Here is a 21,843-nt window from a genome sequence, read left to right as displayed (position 1 = left end):
GCTTTTGAGCCAGATCGAAAGTGACAGCTGCAGAAAAATTAACGTAAAGGTTTCAACCTGCCTAGAAAGAAAGATGGAGCAGGGCTAGAAAAATTGTCTCCTGTGGCTTTGGGACTGTCGGGGATTTCCTGCTCTTTGTCATGTGATTCTATTAGGACAAATAAATAGTCCACGACCTTTCCTGGGTTTCCAGTGGGGCAGATTATTTGAGGTCATGGGACCAGTGGCGTTATGTATTTACTTGGGTTAGTAACTCAGATACACAGGTTTAAACCGAACCCCCCAAAAATCCGTGGGAAAAGTTATTTTTGTGGAAAAGACACTGTGGTCTTCTCTGAGGATTCCTATAATGTTACATCATGAAAAGCAAAGCGGCCATGTCAGCTCCTTCTGTGTAATGGCTCTGTTGGGAGCAAAGTAAACATTAGGATTAACCTTCACAGAGTTGCATTTGTCACCATTAATGTCTCAAATGGAAGAGAAACCGACTGAAAACTCCCAATTTAACCTGAGCCTTAAACATATTCAAGCTTTTCTTGTTTTGAAGATGTTTTGCTCACAGAGACGGTAACCAGGCGTCCGCAGCATTTATTTTTATTTTTGACTTCTCTTAGTTACTAATTTTATGTGGAAAGTCACTCGTCGCTGCTGGGAAGTAATTGTCGCTCATTACTTTCCTGGAAAAAATAGATAAATTTTTAAGTCCTTCAAAATCACCCTGTTGTTTTTTTGGGGGGTTTTATTAAGACTTAAATTAGATTCCCAGAAGGAAATTACACCGTTGCAAACATGAGAATATGAATGTATTTCAGTAATTTACTTAAAAAATGAATACTCGTATAACAAACAGTGATATATTTATATGATTATGGCTTACAGCTGACTTCCACACCGATAAAGATTTTTAATGACTATTAATATATTTCGGCTTACAAAAATGTTAAGGAAGATTGCAGACTTGACAGTTTTTGCCACAAAAAGGTAATTGCTTAAAAAGCTTAAACTTGACAAGTTGCTGTACCCAAACATATTTATGGAAAGTTGAGTGGAAGGAAAAAGTGTTGCAAGGATAGACAAGTGCATATAATGTATACTCATGCACATGCTTTTCAGTTGGGTAATATTTTTGTCTCGAGGAAAGCTAAAGAAAGAGACAATTATATGATCCTCGTTTACCTTTTTCTGACACTTTTTCCTTCCACTTAATTTTCTGTTGATATTTTTGATTGCGTAACTCAGTGAAAGGCCAGCTTCTCCACCGGTAAGCTTTTGGAGCTCACCTCTCTTGTGTAAGATGTCATTAACATCACTCTGTGTGAAAAATCTATAGATGTATCACTTTTTGAGTTGAATATCCGACATAAATTAACGTTTATAATGATAATCTACTGAGTTGTACTTTTGTTTGACTCCTTGTTCCTGCAGTTCGAGTTGCTTTTAATTTGCCCTTTGTTAATTAGGGGGTGTCTGAGATTGTAAAAGACAAAATGAAAGTATAAATAACTTTGTCTAACAGACTTTAGTAATTATAGTTTTTAGTTGCTTGTTCTAGAGAAATATAAGGAGGTTAAATCAGCTCAGAAATGTTAGGAAAAAGTATAAATCTTATTGTTTTAGATAATCTAATCATAAGTTTTCCATCAGCCTTTAGCTCTGTAATTACAGCGTGTGAAACATCCTGCTTAGAGCTGCAAACGCAGCAGGCGTCCTCACTAGAGATGGTCTTTATCCTTGATGGTAATTAGACTCTGGCATGAAACGCCCTGCATCCCCTGCATCGACTGTCAGGGTGTTCTGTGTTTCCCCTGTTTGACATTTGTTGAACTTTTACAGGCAAACCTTTTCTGGAAAATATTTGGTGCCTTTTTTTATGCTGGTGAGATTGTCAAATGCAAAGAAATAACTTAAACGGAGTAAATTAAAACAGGAACTGTAGTTGCTACAGGATGAGGATGTAATAATTTTTTTTAACTGTTTAATTAAATTCAGCGTTCTTTCTTAAGTTTACACCTGAGTGTGATTAAACGGAGATGAGATCCAGCTGCTCGAAGTAGAGGATTTACAGAAGATCTAAAGAGTCTACTTCAAACAAAGGTATCAGTCTGGGGAAGAATAGAAAAAAAACCCACAACAAATGCATCTTTTTCTAGTAGATTCCCGAAATCCTCACAACCTCCCACAAATAACAAAAATACACAAATACTCTAAAAGTGTTTATAACTGCCTATTTTAACAGTTCAAATCCTAAATACACCTTAATATGCATCAGCTGTGGAATTAGCGATTATTTTGATTATTGATTATTTTGATGATTAATCAGATAAAAACATGGAACATTGTGCATATATTTTTTAGCTTTTTTAAAATTCAGTATTAAATATGCATTAAATAAATAAATGTTTCTTTTTTAAATCAGAACATATTTTCATTGCCTAAAATGCAGTAACAGCATTCCATTAGTGAATGTTGGATCATTTGTAGCAAAGGATGCATCTGCAAAAAATACTTTGAACAATACTTATCAGCTCAGGCCTTTCTGCTTGACTAAACATCAATAATGGAATAAATCATAATATTTCTTGGATTAACTGAATAATAATTAGATAGGAAAATATGCTCAAGATCTTTTTTTTCTTTCTTTAAATCTGAAACGGGATTTTGCATTGTATCTTGAATGCAAAATGTTTATAGTTTTTGTACAGTTTTGACTTAATTTCTACTTGGAGTATGTCGTTCTTTCCCCAATTGGCTTTTTTTGGGCCTGTAAACTCCAGTCAATGATATATGGATGACTAAATTAGTTGACTGTTATTTTGTTATTAATATGATTAATTATTCCAGACTAGTTCATCACTAAACCCATAAGGTGCCTCCATAAAACATTATTAGAAGGGAGTGAAAACTTATGCAACCAGGTTATTGACCTAATTACCAGACTCCACTGTCGAGCCCCATTTTGTTGGTGCTTTTTTCATCTGAAATTCTGGACGGGCTCAGTTTTTATTTATGTATTCACTTCAATTTATATCCTGTTCTGTTTGGTTTCATGTACAAAATAAAATCAACAAGAAAAAGTCCAGATTACCGATCAGAGTTGGTTGAAGGAAATTGTCCCAATCTCTTGCGTATCCAATCCAAATGCTTAGTCATGCAAAGCTCGAGTTGTCAATGATCTCACGATTGTAGCTTTGTGCTGAAGAGACATTTGCATCATATTGCGGTGCTGAGTTTGCTGGTGTGTGTTGAGTAACACAAGGCAGAGGTGTGAGTGGGAGAACGCACACTTTTTGTGTGTCTGTGTTTGAGATAACAGCTTTGTCAGAGGTCCCTTCAGAGCTGCGGTGGATTGCACAATGCAGCATTTTTCACATCTGCGTCTTGTAGTAGAAAGCTGATTATGATGTAATACAAAATATTCCTCCATTTGCAGAGATGAACAATCTGGTTACAACAATCTCCTTTTCGTGAATCTCTCCTGATGGATCCTGAACCACAGCATGAGGCAGAGGAACTCACACCCTCATGCTGTGAGGGGAAAAGGCTTTCTGCTCTTACAGCTGTTCTTTCTGAGTGCCGTAATTTCCTGTCTGCTGGTGACACGAATCCCAGCTGACTGCAGTGTTGATTCGCTCTTCAAGCTTCATGCATGGGCTGCATAAATATTATCATTCAAATACATATGAATAAATGAGGCAATTATATATTATCACAGACTCATTCGACGCAGAGTGACATGTTTCTATTACATTTAAAAATATATAAATTTTTGTTTGCTTTTGTAATAAGCAATAAATCAATTTCTCTTTCTACCAGAAGTCTTCAGTCTGGTGCTTTGATCTCAACCAGCTCTTATTTTGAAGGACAATTTTGTTCACAGTCATGTTATAATTTAATTTATTTAAAGTTTTGTTTATTTATTTTGGATATTTAAAACATCTTCCAGTTTCAATCTTAAATGTTCTTTAGAATTTAAAGTTTATTCTCTTTTTTAAGAATATCCTCATGCATTATTACATCGTCACGATTATATTACTTGAAGATTGCTTTGCTTTAAGTTAATTCCTTAATATTGTTGAAAAAGTACTAGCTATAAGGGAAATCATCTGCCAGTGAAATAATGCATTTCAACTTATAGGAAAAATGTCTTGTTCATCAATATTAGGAAATTAGTCACCTAAAACAAGCTCTTATATCTTGCTTAAAGAAAAAACAAAAATACTTGGTAGGATTTTGTGTTTTTGCAGTTTACAAATATCAGGAATGAAACTGTAACCAGTTATTCTCCCTAAGCTCTACGGTTTATGGGAAAGTCGAATCTCTGTGCAAAGGATTAACTGTAGTGAGCTTTCAAATATGATGGGATTTCCAGTCAGGATACGAACCTGCTGTAACTTCTCAGTCTGTTGCAGTTGTAGGTTTTAGTTTTTTTTTTCCAAATGTCCCATCTAAATATGTTTACACCTCTTATATTGACCATTACTGACAGCACTGTATGGAGATGTTCTTAAAGGGTTTCTGCTGAGACAGTAGTTTGCTGCTTTTGAATGATCATTTGCGTTTCATTCTCATCACACGTTAATCTAAGCCGATCGTATTTGGGTACCAAATAATTTCTAGAACGTTTGATTTTCCAACTTTAGCAGCAGGTCAGTCGGTTGGTCACATCAGATGATTTCATCAACTCCTGATCTTCATGGATTTTTGTGGTTTCACAATATGTTAAAATTCAAAGTGAACAGCACAACTCTTTATGCATTCAGAAATGATTTTCCCATGTCTGTTGTTTAAGGGAAAATTTATTAATTTCAGTCTCTGAACTCTTGTATTGTGAATTAAAAAAAAAAAAAAATCTCTACTAGCCCTGTCACAATAACACATTTTTGCTTGGCAACAAATTGTTCCTGTAATTATTGTGATAAATGATAATATTGTTGTTTTGAGACGATTTTATTTATAATAAAATACTAATACAAGTTTGCCCACTCCAACCAATACAATTAAAAAAAATTGTTAAAAGAACACTTAATGCTGAAACTGGAAGATATTTTAATGGATTGTGAAGTCTCTCTAAACAAAGTTGCCCTCCAAAAAATTTTAATAATCAAAATTATTGGGCTAATTTTAATCTATTCCACAATTAATTGAATAATCGATTATTGCAACAGGTTTTTATACTTGGCAGCATCTTAAAACCCAGAGGATGAACAGAAAGGAAGAGATTAAAAACCGCTGCAGATAAGGATATCAGATTCTTTGGTTGACACTTCAGTCAAATGTCTTTTCTTTTTTTTCCATTATTGAAATGTTTTTCTTCCCTGCAGCTTTTAAACAGGTTGATTTAATACTTGGTTTTGTCAAAATGATTGCAAATCTAGGCTTCAACTCGTCTAAATTTGAAGGATAATTGCTCAGAGAGAAAGTACAGATTAAGTGGATCAATCTGAATGCATGAATTTTCTAACAGTAGACTTTGAAGTTTTGTTCAAGTGGGTGATCCTTTCTCATTGCCTTTTCCTGTAAGATAATTTGTCTCATGGTGATATGAATGTAATATGTGGGCAAAGAGCGCTTCAGGGAGACATGAAACACTTTGTTTGAAGCATACCTCCTCCATACTTCCACCTTTTCTCTCTTGATGGATGAAGACCATCTCACAGGAGCCAGCCTCGGTCTAATTTAAGGTTTCAGAGCGGGTTTGCTCTAATTAATTCCTTAATGAGCCTCTTTGATGTGGAGTTGCATGAAACACAGAAGGGACCTTTCTCTGCGCCAGTCGGCCTCCGCAGAGCGACTCGGAGGAAGAGTTGTTTTCGGCTCCAACCTGTTGAAGGATTCTGGGTCAGCCTTTCTCCTTCATCGGACCCCCTCCCTCCTCTCCGGTCCTCCAGCTCCATCCAGCCAGGGTATTTTTAGTCCGCTGCGTGCTTCCTTGAAAGCCAATAACCTCCTTTCAAACAACTTGTCAACACACAAACACACTTTAGCTTTTCATGCACAGGAAAAAAACCCAAGATGTTAAGTACTTCTCCTTTCATCCTAAAGCCAAGTGGGCTTTATTTTTACCTAGGAAGTGTTCGGGGTCTTGTTCGTAAGAGGAAAAGTATGCTAGCACATCAAAGCAGTGGGAAGATTAGGTTGGGAAAACAAGCTTAATGAGGTTGTTTTCCCAACCTAATGTTAATGTCGTTAATGTCTGGAAACATTAACGTTTCCAGACACGTTAATGTTGCAAAGCCAGACTCAGATTTATTGCTGCATTTTTGCATCGCAAATCAGGTGTTCAGATCAGTGTGTTATCATGTGTTGTGGTGTAGTTTGATTTGATGAAATAAACTTTTCTTCTGTAAGTAGGAAAAATGCTGCTCAATTTGCACAGAATTAAATATACATGACATTATTTTCACCCGTTTTTGCTTACTGGCACCGATCGCTCTATTAACACCAGGTTGAACCCAATTCTGTCCATCTTCTATAAATCAGTGAATTGCATGATAAATTAAAACTGAGTTTGATCATTTCCATTTGGTTGGTTGTTTTTCTCATGTCTCTCTTTTCTACCACAGACTGGATGACAAAAGTCTGTTGCATTGGTCTCAACTGAACTTTTTTTTTGATTCAGAGACTTCAGTATCCATTTTATTTGTTGTTTTGGTTTTTTGGTTTATGTATTTTTGGATTTTTAAAATGCCTTCCAGTTTCAGTGTTTGTCAGAAATACAAAACAAAATATTTACCCAGGTTTTCTTTATCCCAAAGGGATAAAGAAAACCCCATTTAATTTCCCCAAAGGGAAATTAAATGTCATAACTCATGTCATCCAAGTACCTTCAAATAGTAATGAAAGGTAGTGATGCTCTGGGCAGGAAGAACCTCCAGTAGCAGTAAGTCTTGCATCGAATCTGAAGTGGCCTCTGACTGAAGACTGTTGCTGTATGACAGTCTGACTCATGACATGTTGACATCTCAATTTCTGGGCAGCATTCCACAGTAGCACGTCCTGGTTCACACCATAAATTGTTGGCACTGGCTGCTAACCCGCCTCATTTGCTTTTACCACTCCTATTTAAATCTTTTTGTGGCCGTATTGTTAAAAAGTTGGGCAGAGAGACTCCTTTTCAACTCTTTTGATTTCAAAAGTTCAGGTATTCTTTCAGATGTTAATCAGCTGATTCCAGATGGCCGTGCATCATAACAACTGGCAATGAGTGAAAAATGGAAAAGCAAAACTTTGCTTGTCTGCTCAGCACCCAGTCTTTGGGAAAAACCTGGCTCTTGCTATCAATCATTTTCCCTAAAAATTGTAGTTATCAAAATGTTTTTACAACCAACAGACACAATCTGGCACTGGTCAAATAAATTTATAACTTATACATTTTGGTGCACTTGTTGCCTAATTTACCACCATCTTCCTCGCTTCTATAAATTCTGCAAACGTCTGACTGCTGCTCAGTTTGTAAGGCAGTCTGAGGTCAAACTCACTTGACCTCACACTGACTGCGTTCGTTTTGTTGAGGCTGATGAGTCAAGACGTTGTGCGGGAGTTTCTGGGTGGACAGGAAGTGCTGCTGTTCAGGTTGGATTTGTTTTAAAAATGCTTCCATGTGGGATTTAATTTTTGATCTGTATTGTTACAAGCATCTAATAAAAGCTGCACAATCCAATGTCAGGTTGTATTCAAGCCTTGGTTGTTTTTTGGTTTGAAGGTTAGACGTTCAACCTGGCTGTTTTTTTCAGCGGTGGACTCGTATGTCTGCGATTAGTGTCAGGTGTAACCAAGCAACGGGAGCTTTTTTAAGGCTGCTCATCTCCACTCTCTCTTATCAATTATAGAGTCTCTAAGCAGCAGGCCTACTTTTTTTTTTTTTTTTTACATTAGTTTATTTTCTAGGAAAGAAAGCCATTGTTTTTGGAGACTTTTTGATTACAAAGATAATCATTTGGTGGTTTTAATGATTTAGTTTAACTGTAGAGCTGAATAATTGCACAACAAACAGATTCAGTTATTTTTAAAAGCAAGAATTTGGGATACAAGTCAGTTTTTCCTAATGGTACTTGGTAATTTTTTCACATTTTGCTATAACTGGGCTGACATGAATAACCAAGATTTATATCCATCTTGTCACAGTTTGTGTTTCAGGAGGCGAAGGGGATTGTGTTGGCTATGTGGCATTTGTTTGTTCATGCGACATTGATTGTGTGGTTGTTTTATCCATTGAAAATATTAGTAAATATCGGTTATTGGCCCAAATGTTCCCTATCTGTGCATCTCTAATTTGTTTAATACTTCCAAAATTGAGACATTTGTTACATTTTCAGTTGCTTCGGTTTGATTTCACACTGCACTGATTCAGACAAACCAACCCCTTTGAAAAATTTGTTCCCCTCCTCACCTGAGGTGGCGCTGCACCAAGAACTACTAAAAGAAACACCTTCAAATTTCTTATTTAAAAAATGTAAACAGCACTGGAGTAGGGTCAGATTTTAGTGGTTGTAGGATTCTTCTTTTGTTTTTGGTAAAATCCCACCAGCCATTTCTAAAACTATCAGTAGACTTGCATGTTTGTTTTGGTTGTATTTACCCAGAATGCTTTGCTCTAGTTAGCTTCTTGCTTTTGGAGCGGTCTCCAGTCCGCCGTGCGTTCACATATGTTTTCTAATCAGTTCAACCGAGCAGATACCAAGGTTTTTAGGCAGACCAGAGTTTTCTGATTTGGTCCGCATCAGAGTTTGATTACTAGTTCACACCTCCCCAAACGAACCGGATTTTCTAAGCAAACGGACTGGAGTTGGATTAAAGCGGCCTAAACGGGGTTGGTGTGAAAGCAGCCTACATTTTGGTGGTATAGAACAGAATGAGTTTCAGCTTGAGTGCTTGGTGAATCAGGAAGAAGATCCTGTGTGCTCCCAGCATATCAACATGGGGGATTTAATGAGTTGACGTAACTTCCCTCCAAGCCTCCACTTTGAGTTTATGCAGCCTGCTGCCCTGCAGGATGCAAGGGAATGCTAAAACACCGACAGCGAAAGAATTTCTCACCGAAGACGTCCAGTGGAAAGAACAGCGTGTCCACTTCAGATCACGACCTCTGAGTCTCTGAGGGTTATGACCTGACTATGTTTACTCACAGAAAAGCAGAAGGAAGTTTCCCGCTCTTCTCTCTTTCTTGGTTGTTGTGAAAATTATGTTTTGAATTAACTTTAGGATAGTCTTAACTATAGACATATAGGTTATGTGTTTCCAGCAGGAGTCCTGGTTTTGTGTTTGCAGTACTGAAACTGAAAGTAAAAACTCCTCCTTTGCAAGTGGAGTTGAGAATATGAAACAAATCTTTTAGTGAGTTATTCTGGGTGTGAAGGTGTGTTTCCACTCATTTAGTATGAATAACCTATTTAAGGGCCGCCCTTTGTGCAGGTTTTAATGGAAAAGCAAATTTTTTTCCACAGCATGCTTAGCTTCAGTGGTTTGCGTGACATTAGCTCAGCTGAAAGATTGAAAGTGGCAAATATCTTGTCACAAGACAGTCGTTCCCGCAGCCCAGAGAAAACACTCTGATGGTGGCCTAGTTACGCTGATTCGGGGTTTTTTTTATGTTTAGTGAAACTAAACATAAAAGAGGTAAAGAAATTAGTTCTCTTATAAAAAACTGATGTCTGTACAGTGCACTTTGTAATTTTAGATTTTCAAATAATGATTATTTTAGCAATTGATTATTCTATTGATTATTCTGACGATTCATTTAACATTCTGCAGAGTTTTCATTTAACCACATAAGCTTTTTTGTACAATATGGAAAAACATTAAAAGATGCAAAAAGCAAATGATTTTTAAAAAATGAGAATATAAATACAGCAGCTGATATAAAACAGCATTTATTTATTGTAGGCTTGATCATTTGTAGCAAAGGAGGCATCTGCAGCAAAAACTACTGTATACTAATCTGCTTATTTTCTTGATTAATAACTGGGCAGCAAAAGGTTCTTAATTGGATTTTTTTCATTACAGAATTTGTACCAAGTGAAGCTAAAAGTACCACGTAAATTCTGGATAGAACATATTTACAGACAAGGTATTTCATCTAATATGCAAAATGTTAATATTTTTGTGCAGTTTTGGCTTAATTTGTGCTTTGAGTTTGTTGTTCTTAAAAGAAGTTGAGATGTTTAGAGTCTATGTACTCCAGTTACAGATTAATCAATTACTAAATTAGTTAATGATCATTTGAATAATCGATTAATGGTGATTAATTGTCTAAGCCCTAGTCATCAGTACAAACATTTAAATCCCACCTTTTGGGAAGGCTTGAATTTAGGCCTGATTTGTTTTGCAGCACAGCCTCCTTGTTCCTCAAAGGGTGTGAAATCTAGGCCATCCTCTCAGAAAACAGAGAAGAGGCGGGAGGTGGAGACAAGTGAGCGAGTGAAAGTTCCTCTGAAGGATGAAGAGGAGCAGCGCAGGGTTTGAGTCTATTTATACCCCCCTGTCTGCGGAGCTCCACTTTCTAATTAACTCCGAATTAACTTGTGACGAGTCGAGGGTGGGCGGCTTGGATCCGGGGCTGCAGATATAAACGTCTCTTCTCTTATTAGCCCATTTTGTCGGGCCTCTGAGGGCCCCCGCCGGCGCTCCTCTGAGCCGCCCAGCAAGTCCGACATCTGTTCCCCAGAACCGTCTTTGCTGCACATCAAAGCCGCAGCATCGGACTTATCTGGGATGATGGAGAAAAGATCTCCAGGGTCTCCTGCAGCCAGCAGGCGGTGATGGCATACTTAAAGACTCGTTTGAGAAACTGTCACCGGGACGCTTTTATTGTCTTGTGTTGTTATATAAAGTGTAACACAGAAACAAATGGAAGAGATGAAAACAGGCTGTTTGTTAGTTTCATCAGGTTTTACAAGGTCATAGTCAAAACATAAGGGCATAACTCTAAGGCTGCAACTGGCAATTATTATAGTTATTGATTATTCAATCAAATAATTGATTTAAAATGAAAAAAATTGACACATTCTAGAGATTTTTCACTTAATTACATACATTTTTCCTATACAATATTATAAGTATATTAAAATGTACAAATGTAGCCAAGGGACTTTACAGTTACCAACTCTGATTATCTTATGCATATATTTTTTTCATTTTATGTCACTTATGGCTATATTTGTGTTTAAAATTTAACACCTTGGATGGAGTAGCTTGTCAACCAATAAGCTACATCATCTTAGGGATCAATAAATATCCTACTCTAAAAATAAATTCATTTTTTAAGTAAGAAAATAATGTTTTTCTTACCTTTAATGCAACAACAAGCATTCCTTTAGTGTATGTTTGTGTATATACAGCAAACGATGTATCTGCAGCTAAAAAAATAATACTTGTAACATCAACATGTGAAAAGTTCAGTCTTTTCTGCTTGACTTAACATCAATATTAGTGATCTGTTGATTAATAATAGCAAAAGGTGCTTAGGAGATTTTTTATTTTTTTTACAGAATTTGAACAAAGTGAACTAAACTGAGGACTTTTGGTTATAATTAATATATTTAATAATATTTGATCTTTATTGCAAATATATACGTATATATCAAGGTTCCCCCCAGAAAACTTGCTAAGTCCGGTGGTTGTGCGCTAAGGCAGTCATTCATCCAGTGGCCCGCCATGTTTTTGAGTTAAAAAAAGTTTAAAGTTGACAGGACATTTTAAAATATCTCTTGATAATTACCGTTATGTGTTATTAAAAGATTGGAAGATTAATACCTGAACACCAGCTATAACGTCTTAAAGAATGCAAACATTTTAAATAGACTTAAAAAAATAAGCAGTGCTTAGCCTGGGGGGGGGGGCACAAGTAAAGCCTGGTGGCCCACCAGGCTTATAATACACAGGAGGAAACCCGGTATATTTTGTAGACATCTGGATTAGTTACTGCTCTGAGTGTGTTCTTTCAATAAATGGCCATTTCTCAGAGTCTGTATATTCCAGTTAGCAATTAACCTATCACTAAATTAGTTGATGACTGCTTCAATAATCGATCCATCACTATTAATCTGATTAATAGTTTCAGCAATAACATAACTTTGTTTGTTTGTGGTGGTCCGGTAGCATCTCCAAGGTCGGAACCTGTCTGTTCCTCTGTACGTCTGCATCTGTCTCACTCTCCGTCTCTTCCTCCGTTCCTGTGACTAATGACAGGCTCCGCCGCTCGTTTCCTTATATAGAGCCACACTCTGTCTGATCTGCCTCAGATTGGGACAGCGCACACACTCACCAAGTCCTGGAGGATTCAGGTGCCCCTTTGTAACACTAATATTAACATCTAACAAGCATTTCCTCTTTAGCTCATTTGATTCTGTGTCTTTTAATCAGCGTGGACTGGGCATGGTTAGAGATCTTCATGTTAGAATAAAGATTTGTAGCAAAAATGTTGTTTTTGTGACCTTATTACTTTCATTTCAAACAGAAAATTGTTCATTATTTCTCACTGATGCTAGATTCATGAGCAGTGCCATGAAAAGGTTTGTGCCGTGGGTAATTTAGGTCTCTAAATCCTGTAAATATCGGGACTCGGGGATCTGCTGTATTGTATTCAGACCGATGTAAAGCGTTTATCAATATGCCACAATATCTGCAAGATAAGCACATAAACAATATCACCATCAACTATTGAACATCCCATTGAAACAACTCTTTGTTTGTGGAGTGTTTCTAGTATTGAGAGTTTTGGAAGTAAAACCCATTTGCTTGATTTTGTGGAGTTCTTATTTTTGTTTAAAGTAGTAGTTTAAAGTAATTACCAAACAATTCATCGCATCGATGAGGTAGTTGCTTAGCTTTGTGCCTGGTTGCCATCTTGGGCCAAAGAGGCCTACTTTTATAATGTATTTGCTTTTTGTAACAAATGCCAACAAAGCCTGTGAATCCCCCAAGTGTTCTTATTATAGACTGGTCGAGTAAGGACAAACTTTCTTTCTCTCTTGCCCCACACACGCACACACGCACACCCCCCCCCACACACACACACACACACACGATCGTTCATTAGACCTAGTTATCGACATTGGGAGATCTCTCCTTAAATGGTAGACTGCCCAGGGCCCTGTGTCTGTTTCCACCACGCAGACTAAATGAAGTCCAGGTCTGGGAATAGCCTTTTAAAGAGGAGGGGAAAGCTGGATGGAAAGCAAAAAAAAAAAGAGAGAGTTGTAGAGGAAAAATGATGGTGAGAGGCTCTGGAAAGGTTTTGACCTTTAAAGATAATGTAATTGAAGAGAAACAAATAGGGTGATTTTTTTAGTTGTCGATTAATTTTTCACTTATTTTCATAATTGTGTAAAATAACTGCAGCATTCTGCATATTTTACATTTTAGTTCTTGTCATACAATATTAGAAATACATTAAACGATGCAAAAACAATTCAACTCCTTTTTTAAATAAGAAAGTCAACATTTTATTGCCTAAAATGCAATAACAGCATTCCTTTAAGGTACGCTCAATCATTTGTATCAAAGGACGCATCAACAGCTCAATCGATTAATAATTGGATAGCAAAAGGTGCCTAATATGATTTTTTTTAACTGGGTGAAGCTGAAACAATGGAGTTTTGGGTAGAACATATTTACAAAGAATTTTTATTTTATATCTTAAATGCTAATTGTATATATTTCTGGTACAGTTTTGGCTTAATTACTCCTCTGAGTGTTTTGTTCTTTCAAGAAGTTGACATTTTTAGAGTCTATGTAGCCCAGTTGGTGATTAATCAATTACTAAATTAGTTAGTGATCATTTGAATAATTGATTAATCACGATTCATTTGATTAATCATTTCAGCCCTAATCAGCAGTACAAATTACAACCTTTGTGACGGCTTGAATTTAGGCCTGATTTGTTCTGCAGCACGAAATTATTGCTCTGTGTTAGCATCCAGGTGCTAGGTTAGCACCTGGATGTTAGCACACCCTTAAACAGATACTGATAATAAAAAAAAATCCATTTTATTTTATTGTTACAGCTACATACATTCCTGTCACCAGCAAAGGTAAAACTTATTAACTTTAAGTAAATTTCAGCTTGTTCTGGAGGGATTTTCTTGGTGTTTTCTCATTTCCACTCTTTCCACACTTAAGTTGATGATAAATATTCGAAATATACAATTAAGCCCAATGTTATTCCTACCCCCAATAATTTAAAAGAAATTTAAATTATAATCTAAATCTGTGTGAATAAGTTTGGGCTTCAGCTTATAGGATACTGACAAGAAGTTAAGAGATTTTTGGCTTTTGGGTGAAATTTCAGGATAACCCTTAAGTGCACTGAAACATTTCCTGGTGACCTACTCTAATATTTTAAATGCACATCACTGTTTTAGTACTTTTTAATTCAACTTGTTGTTCTCTAACAAGAACCTAAAATTAACAGCAGGTAAATCAACCAGTACATTTCCTGCTTGGTATTTAAACAGATGGAAACAGAAACTGGTCAGAGAAGCTGCCAAGAGGCTGAAGGAGCTGCAGACATTTCCAGGAAGTTCTGCTTGTGTTCTGCACGGGTCAGCAACCTGAAGGAGTAGGTTTCCCAGACCAAATATTTTCCTTCCCAGTGAAACATCTTGTCCCGGTTAAAATCTCCCAAAACTTTGCGGGAGACGTTTTTTATGCTCTGATATCAAACATGAGTTCCAAAAGATGTGGCACAATGCTTGCAGTAAAACACGGTAGTGGCGCAGTGGGGCTCTGGGATCATTTTTCCACAGGTTGAGAGTTTGAGTTTTTCTTGAGGTAGTTGAAATGTTGCTCTAAACACTATATTAGGCTGCATCTAACAATTATTGTAATAACGGATACAATAATTGTATCCGTAATCTGACGATTACTTGGATTACAAACTGGCACATTCTGCTGATTTTTCATTTAATCACTTAAATTGATTTTGTACAATTTTAGAAATACATTAAAATATGCAAATAAATAAAAATCTTTTTTAAATAAGAAAACAAACATTTAATCACCTAAAACGCAATAACAATGTTCCATTAGTGATTGCTTGTAGAAAAGGATGCATCTGCAGCTAAACAATATTTCACGTGAAAAGCTTAATTTCTGTTGGACTCGGCATCAGTACAGTGAATGTCTAATCTGGTGACCATAATTTAGATTAAATAATAAAAAATACGAAGAAAAAGTTGCTTAGTATGAGATATATTTTTTGTTTTTACTCCAAATAACTATTAAATGGTTATTAAAATAGCTAACAATTATTTTAACAATAAATTGGTCCAATTAATAGTTTAAACTCTCTCTTTGCTAGAAAGCTAAAGAAAAACGTCACTAGAAGAACTTACTTGGGGTCTCCTGAAGAGGGCTATGAGTTAGAAATATTCTCCTAATCTGAAAGATTTGGAGAAGATATTGATATTAAATGTTGTAATTTGATCAAAGGAAATGAAGTATTAATGGTGTCAACACTGAGTTATCGGAGGTGAAATGATTGTAACACGCCTGTTCTTTCTGGTTTCCTCGTAGCGGTCACTTCCACTGAGGTGTTGAACATTTTCGAAATGGAAATTGACAAATGAAGACTTTTTAAAGTCGTTACAATTTCTTGTTTTTTAAAAAAATCCTTTAATTGTATTTCTTTTCTTTTTCTTTCAGACTGAAAATCTGCAGAAAGTATGGCTGAAAGAATTTTTCGAGGTAAGACGCAAACTCAAATATTCAGCAATGATTCCAGTAGTTTTTAGATGGCATTAGACTGCATTACCCAGCATGCAAGTGTCTCTGCTTATAAAGAGGAATAGATTCTGTGGTTTTGTCCATCAGGACTTAAATTGATCACTTAGTGGAAAGTCATTTCTGAACAGTTTCCTTGTCATTAAAAACCAGTTGGGTTGTGCATGAATCTGTATCAAGTTTCAGGGTTTTTTTAGTCGCATTACAATTTGAGTTTTCATCTGACACTTTTGTTAATGTTGTATATAAAACAGATTGTTGTTTTTCTGTCCTGATTTATTTATATAAATATTAATTTTAAATCTTTTCAATCAGGATCGCATGGAAATACATTAGAATGTCATTGTAAAAAGTAATTTAATTAAAAAGTTTAAGACTTTTGAACAGGTTCTTGAAATTGAGTGAACCCTATATTCATTCCTTGTTTTGATATATTCATTTCCCTCTTGGTAATACTTTCTTTTACCTTTTTTTATCTCAGTATTTCATGTTTCCATTGAGCTATTTGCTGGTTTACTGTGGTGCTATGTGCAGTTTATGTGAAAAATTGTCAGAACTGACAACCCAAGGAGAGTTTGATCGTCAGCAGCAGAAGATAACAAAGTGAAAGTGATGTGTCAAAGAAAATTGATAGTTTGTCAAAGATTTGACAGGATTTCCATTGGTTCTCAAATTGTTTAGCTTCTAATCCAAAAAAAGAGTGTTGTGACCCAGATTATCTGAACTAGATTTTAGTGACTGGAAATGGCTTCCATGTTGTTTTCTCTATTTACTTGGGAGGCAGTGATCTATACTCTGTGAAATGTTTGAGTAAAATACCTCCTGGAATCACCTTGTAGGTACAGAAATCTCCATTTCTGCCTATCAAACTTTTATCTTTTATCTATTTTAGTGTGTAAAATAGATAACACACTAAAAGAGGCTTAAACCGTGAGTTTGCATCTGCTTGTTGCTTCTTGTGTGTAATCCTTCATGTCTCTCAAGCATTTCCCCATTTTTTGGGTTACAACCACAAACTTCAATCAGAAAGTGGTGCATAATTGTGAAGTAAAAGAAAAAATTTGCAATGTTATAAAAATCAAATGAAAATAAATGCATTTAACCCGGATACCTCTACATAAAATTAATCTTTGAGCAGGAGAACAAAACGGCCAGGTGATTATTTGTGTTGCACAGCGCTCTTTCTTCTGCCTTTGACATGTTGATGAACATTGTAGTTCTAAACATACCGTCAGCACTACAGGGGACTGGTTGACATCAAAGCTTCTGGATGTGTTAGTGGCCTAGTTAAAGTCTGGACGTATCTCTTATTGAGTTGATGTTCTCAGGCTCTTTGAGTTCTTTCTAAAGAAGAACAGGGGAAAACATCTTGGTGTCTGTTTCTTGAAAGCTGGTAGAAACTTTATCCCAAACTACTTGCAGCTGTAGTTGTAGTTATATATAAAAATCGTTGACTTGAGGTTGGTGGGTTTTTTTCTGTTGTTCCACATAAAGTCCAGATAAAACCCATTAAAGTTTGTGGTTGTAATAGGAAAAATTGTGAAAAACTTAAGGGGCTGCCAATGTTTTTGGAAGCCAAAAAACCCAGAGATTTTCTTTTCAAAGAAATCCTTTATGTCTTGCAAATAAAAACAATACACATTCATTTATCAGAATATTCTTCTTCTGTGGTACGGAGTGAGACAATGGGTGTGTCCTCTGCCAGCTGTTACGCGCCTATATGACCACAAATGCTGCAGATCACCAGAGTGATTTCCTTCTTGTTTCTCAGCTGTGCATGAGAGCTGAAGCACAGATGTGTGGAAATAATTTTCTGATGTTGGTGTAGCTGGTATCTTGTCATTTTCATGACCTAATCACCTTTCTTTTTTTTTCTTTCTCTCTTTTTTTTTTTTTTTTTTTTTACAAACATTTGAGCTCAGTCATGTTTCATATCACAATGCTTCAACCGCTGAGGAACCACCAACTGTTTCCACTGGGTTAAAGGAAGCGAGGCAGCTGAACCTCCTGACTGCTGTCAGAAAGTGCTGCTGAATCTCATAGAAAAGAGATTGAATGAGATAACAAAGCAAAAACGGTCATTTTAGAAGTTATTTTAATGCACAAATGAAGTCGCTAAGAAATATGTTTACTTAGCATTCGATCAGCTAAGAAAGCCCATTTTTGTCTTGTCATAAGGTTAATGTTAGATGTCAACATGGGGTCCATTGAGGTCAGTTAAACTTTTGTTGCCTGATTGAAGGAAGTGATGTATCTAGAGAAACCCACGCTGGCCGCAGGGGCAACATGCAAACTCCACACAAAGGTCTCAGCTAGAGACTAAGTACCAAATAACTGTGCTGTTACTTTTTGAAACAATTTGGGTAAAGTTAAAAAAACTATTCTTTGTCTCTGATGATTTAGTAGATGTTAAAAAAGTCAGTTTTTTTTCTTGTTCCTCTTTAGTGTCAGAAAACTAGGGGCACAACTAATGATTATTTTTGGAATTGATTAGTTAATTGGATGAAAATATTATCATGTTCTGCAGATTTTGCATTTAACAACTTTTGTATACAATATTAGACATACATTAAAAATTAAACAAATAATTTAATTCCTTTCTCGTATTGGAAAATTAATTTTACTACCTAAAATTAACAAATATAGAATTTCTTTAATGTATGCTTTAACTTTTGTAGCAAAGGATGCATCTGCAGCTAAAAATACTTCTAACATCAACATATGAAAAGGTCAGACATTTCTGCATAACTGAACATCAATACAATGTAGTGTTGATCTGTTGACCAATTAATAATTGGATAGAAAACAGTGATTTTCTTTTCTTCGGGTGAAGCTAAAACTAGACCATTTTGAGGAGTTCTAGGTGGAAAATTTTTTACAGATTTTGCACATTTTGTGCCTAATTATTGCTCTCTATGTTGTCAAATTACTTTTTTAAAAGTCTGGATACTCCACTTAACAAATTAATCAATAACTAAACTGTTTGATAATTTTTAAATAAGTGATTAATCAGAATTAGTCCCTCTAATCGTTTCAGCCCTACATGAAACCAAAACTCATTTTTTTGTAAAAACATTAACAAACGATGTCGTTTCTGACTCGCATCATTTGTTTTGACGTTGGTGTGTCTTCTTTCTGTCTGAGCGGCCTTTCAGTCCATGTAGGACTCAGACCCTGTGGATGATGTGAAGGTTCAAAGGTCGCCTCCTGATATCTTGCCTGGTTTTTTATTTTTTAATTTTTTTATGACGTCACATTATTAAGCAGGGAGTTTAAGCTGCTTTAATGTTAGAAATTGAACACAAAGAAGGTTACTTCCTTTTTTTATTACCTTGTAGTTAAACATCCAAGTAGGGTTAGAAAGTAAAAGTTCAACCAACTAACCAAATCTATCATTGGCAAGCAGAGTTTAAATTCATAACATCTAAGATATTGCATACTGTCGACCTGCAGCCTTCGTTACGGTTGCACAATTTGATATGTTGTACAGAAGAAACCCTCCAGCAGAGATGGAAGCAGCAGATCCAGAGCTAAATCCTGCATGCTCATCAGCAGTTGTGCAACTCTTGCGTCACTGATCAACACCCCGAGGCCAAAAATAATCGTTTGTGATAGTAGCGTGCAAACGTTGTAGCAGCCAGTCTGTCGACGAGAACAGGTTTTGAAGGTTGAGTTAGTGATATTTTCTCAACAGGAAGTGGTTTGACCTAGAGAAATTTTCCATTCCCCTGTTTTATTGAAGAAGAAAAGCAAAGAATAATGGCTGTATGTGAAACAGAAATCAATTTTCTGTTCATGAATTAGAAGTACATCATGCAGTTATATCTAATCACTGTTAATAGTTGGATATATTCATGTTTTTAAAGAAATTATGTCCTTGCCAATCCAACAGAGTTTGCTGCAACTGATGGTTTTTGCAAAAATTAGTTGAATGACAACTTTCCAGTATTTTTTTTGAAAGATGATTGAGGGTTTTTTGCCTGAAGTGTAAAGCAGCAAGCACTTTCTAAATAGATCGATTTATTTTCAGCTTTCTGCAACCCAAACGTCACTTTCAAGTTGACGAATGTCGCCGTGCCTTAAGCAAGCAGATGTCACAACCAACTCATCACAGAACAGCCTGAAGTTTCCATTCACTCACCAAATCTCATAATAAAACTGAACTTTTATTGATTTGCTTGAATTGTTGAGGCCAGAAGGCCTTGTATGAGTGGATATAAATTCTCTGTTTAAGTTGTTTTTACAGATTGGCAGAGGAGAAACAGTGACAGTTTCTGTAATCACACTCTATTCATAATGCAGTTTTTATGAGAAACTGAGCTACTTTGAGTGCAGATTTTGCTAGTGATAGTAGTGATTAATGAAACTGTGTCATTAAATTCAATTAAATTTGGTTCTAAAATACTGTATTTATCCCAAAGAGAAGTTGAATATCGTCATGTCAACCAGGTATATTCAGAGAGTGTTGTGGAAAGTGATGCTTTGGTCAGGAAGGATCTCCAGTAGAAGTCAGGTTTGCAACAAAACGGAAGAGGCCTCTGACCGTAGACTGTTACTTTTAAATGCTAACAGCTCAGTGTCCTGGCAGCAGAGACGATATTTCACAGTAACATGACCTGGATGAAACAAGCACTGCTAATCCACCTCATTTGTTTTTGCTGCTCCTCTTTAAATCTTTGACCAGCCGTGTTGTTAGGAAGCTGGGCAGAGAGACGTTGGAGTAGGGTAGATATGATCCTTCTCTTTTAAGATTGATGGAAGAAATGGTTTGCAGTTTCTCCTTGTTTCTGCTCCGCGTCTTTGAAGCCTCCTTTTCTACTCCTCTTTGGGCATTTAGGGTCAAAGTTCAGGTATTATTTGAGCTTTTTAGATGTTAACTTCAAAATGTGAATTTTTTGTTCTTTGGAGGTCCAGATCCATTGTTTGAGGAAGAACATATTCCAGTTTCTAGATGAACAAGTATTAGCAATTTTCACATTTAATCGGAATCAAAAGAAAACAAGTCCAAGCATTTTTCTACATCATAAAGTCGTGTTGGAACTGAATGCTGAAGAGAACTCTGGACGGCTGGTTCCTTTCAGTGAGTGTTCACTTTCAGTCAGGGTTATCGGTAAATCATGGCCACATACCGGACTAATAGATTAATGGATTTCCTCATATTAACTGAAAATGCATAAAACAGATTGAGTATAATGCAGAGCTAATAACCAACAAGTGAATACTGATATTCATGATTAGATTTCCTGCTATCTGCCAGAGCACTAAGGGGCTCTTAATGGCTTTTTTATATTTTCCAGATCAATAACGGGGATGTTGTCGAGTCTTATGATGTCCGAAACAGAAAAACACTGTTAGTAGATTCTCTTTAAATGAACTTTTATATCAAGAAACTGAAACCAGAACGCTAATTTGCTTAAGTAATCGTACCCCTTGGGTTTTATGTGATAGCTCACAGCAAAGTAGCAAAGATAAATGTTTTATTTTAAAATGTTTTTATAAATAGAAATCTGTAAAGGAGTGATGTGGGTTTGTGTTCTATCCTACCGAGTAAAATTCACGTTTCTCTGCAACTACAGCTTTAAAAAACTGAAACTGATTAGATGGAAATCTGTAAGCATCAGTTTTCCAGGATTCACAAAGGTTTTACCTGCTAAATGTTAAATTTATGGGTAACTTTTATGAACAATATACTATTTGTTATTTTTTTATATATATTTTTTAAAGCAATCAGTATAACATGAGTCAATTAATCTGTGAGAAAATCAATCTCTGCCTCCTTGTGGTTCATATGCAGAAATACACTGCTCTGTCATAAACAGTTAATCAGAGGAGGATCTTAAGACTGCCAATCATGGCCATGTATGCGCTGCTCACAGCCTTCCCCTTGCTATCTGTTATGCTACAGTTAGTTCCCCACATCGAGTCTGCTGGGAATGCTAAGGCTGGTCTGGTTTTTAAATGGTTAAATAAATGGTTTTTCTGTAACGGTAAGCTGTTTCTGCTCCATTAGCACATTGAGCAGTGCATACACAAACTTGATTGACAGCGCTAAGACCCTTCTCCTGATTCTGATTGGTTATATTTGATCTGGAGCAATGCATTTCTGAAGATGGGAGTAGCAGC

The 21,843-nt window shown here is 36.1% G+C and overlaps 1 protein-coding gene across 2 annotated transcripts in view; it reads left to right on the top strand.

Annotated features, from left to right (window-relative positions):
- inpp5a (inositol polyphosphate-5-phosphatase A) overlaps positions 1-21,843 on the top strand; it is a 170,930-nt gene that overhangs the window by 27,700 nt on the left and 121,387 nt on the right. For both annotated transcript variants that reach the window (XM_032552962.1, XM_032552961.1), the window contains exon 2: positions 15,643-15,684. In XM_032552962.1, coding sequence (XP_032408853.1) covers positions 15,643-15,684 — 42 coding nt within the window. The remainder of the gene's footprint in view (positions 1-15,642; positions 15,685-21,843) is intronic.

Source organism: Xiphophorus hellerii, chromosome 22, assembly GCF_003331165.1.
Source record: "Xiphophorus hellerii strain 12219 chromosome 22, Xiphophorus_hellerii-4.1, whole genome shotgun sequence".
NCBI classification, from domain to species: domain Eukaryota; kingdom Metazoa; phylum Chordata; class Actinopteri; order Cyprinodontiformes; family Poeciliidae; genus Xiphophorus; species Xiphophorus hellerii.
The sequence above is the reverse complement of the archived record's forward strand: the minus strand, read 5'-3'. Positions and strand labels throughout refer to the sequence as shown.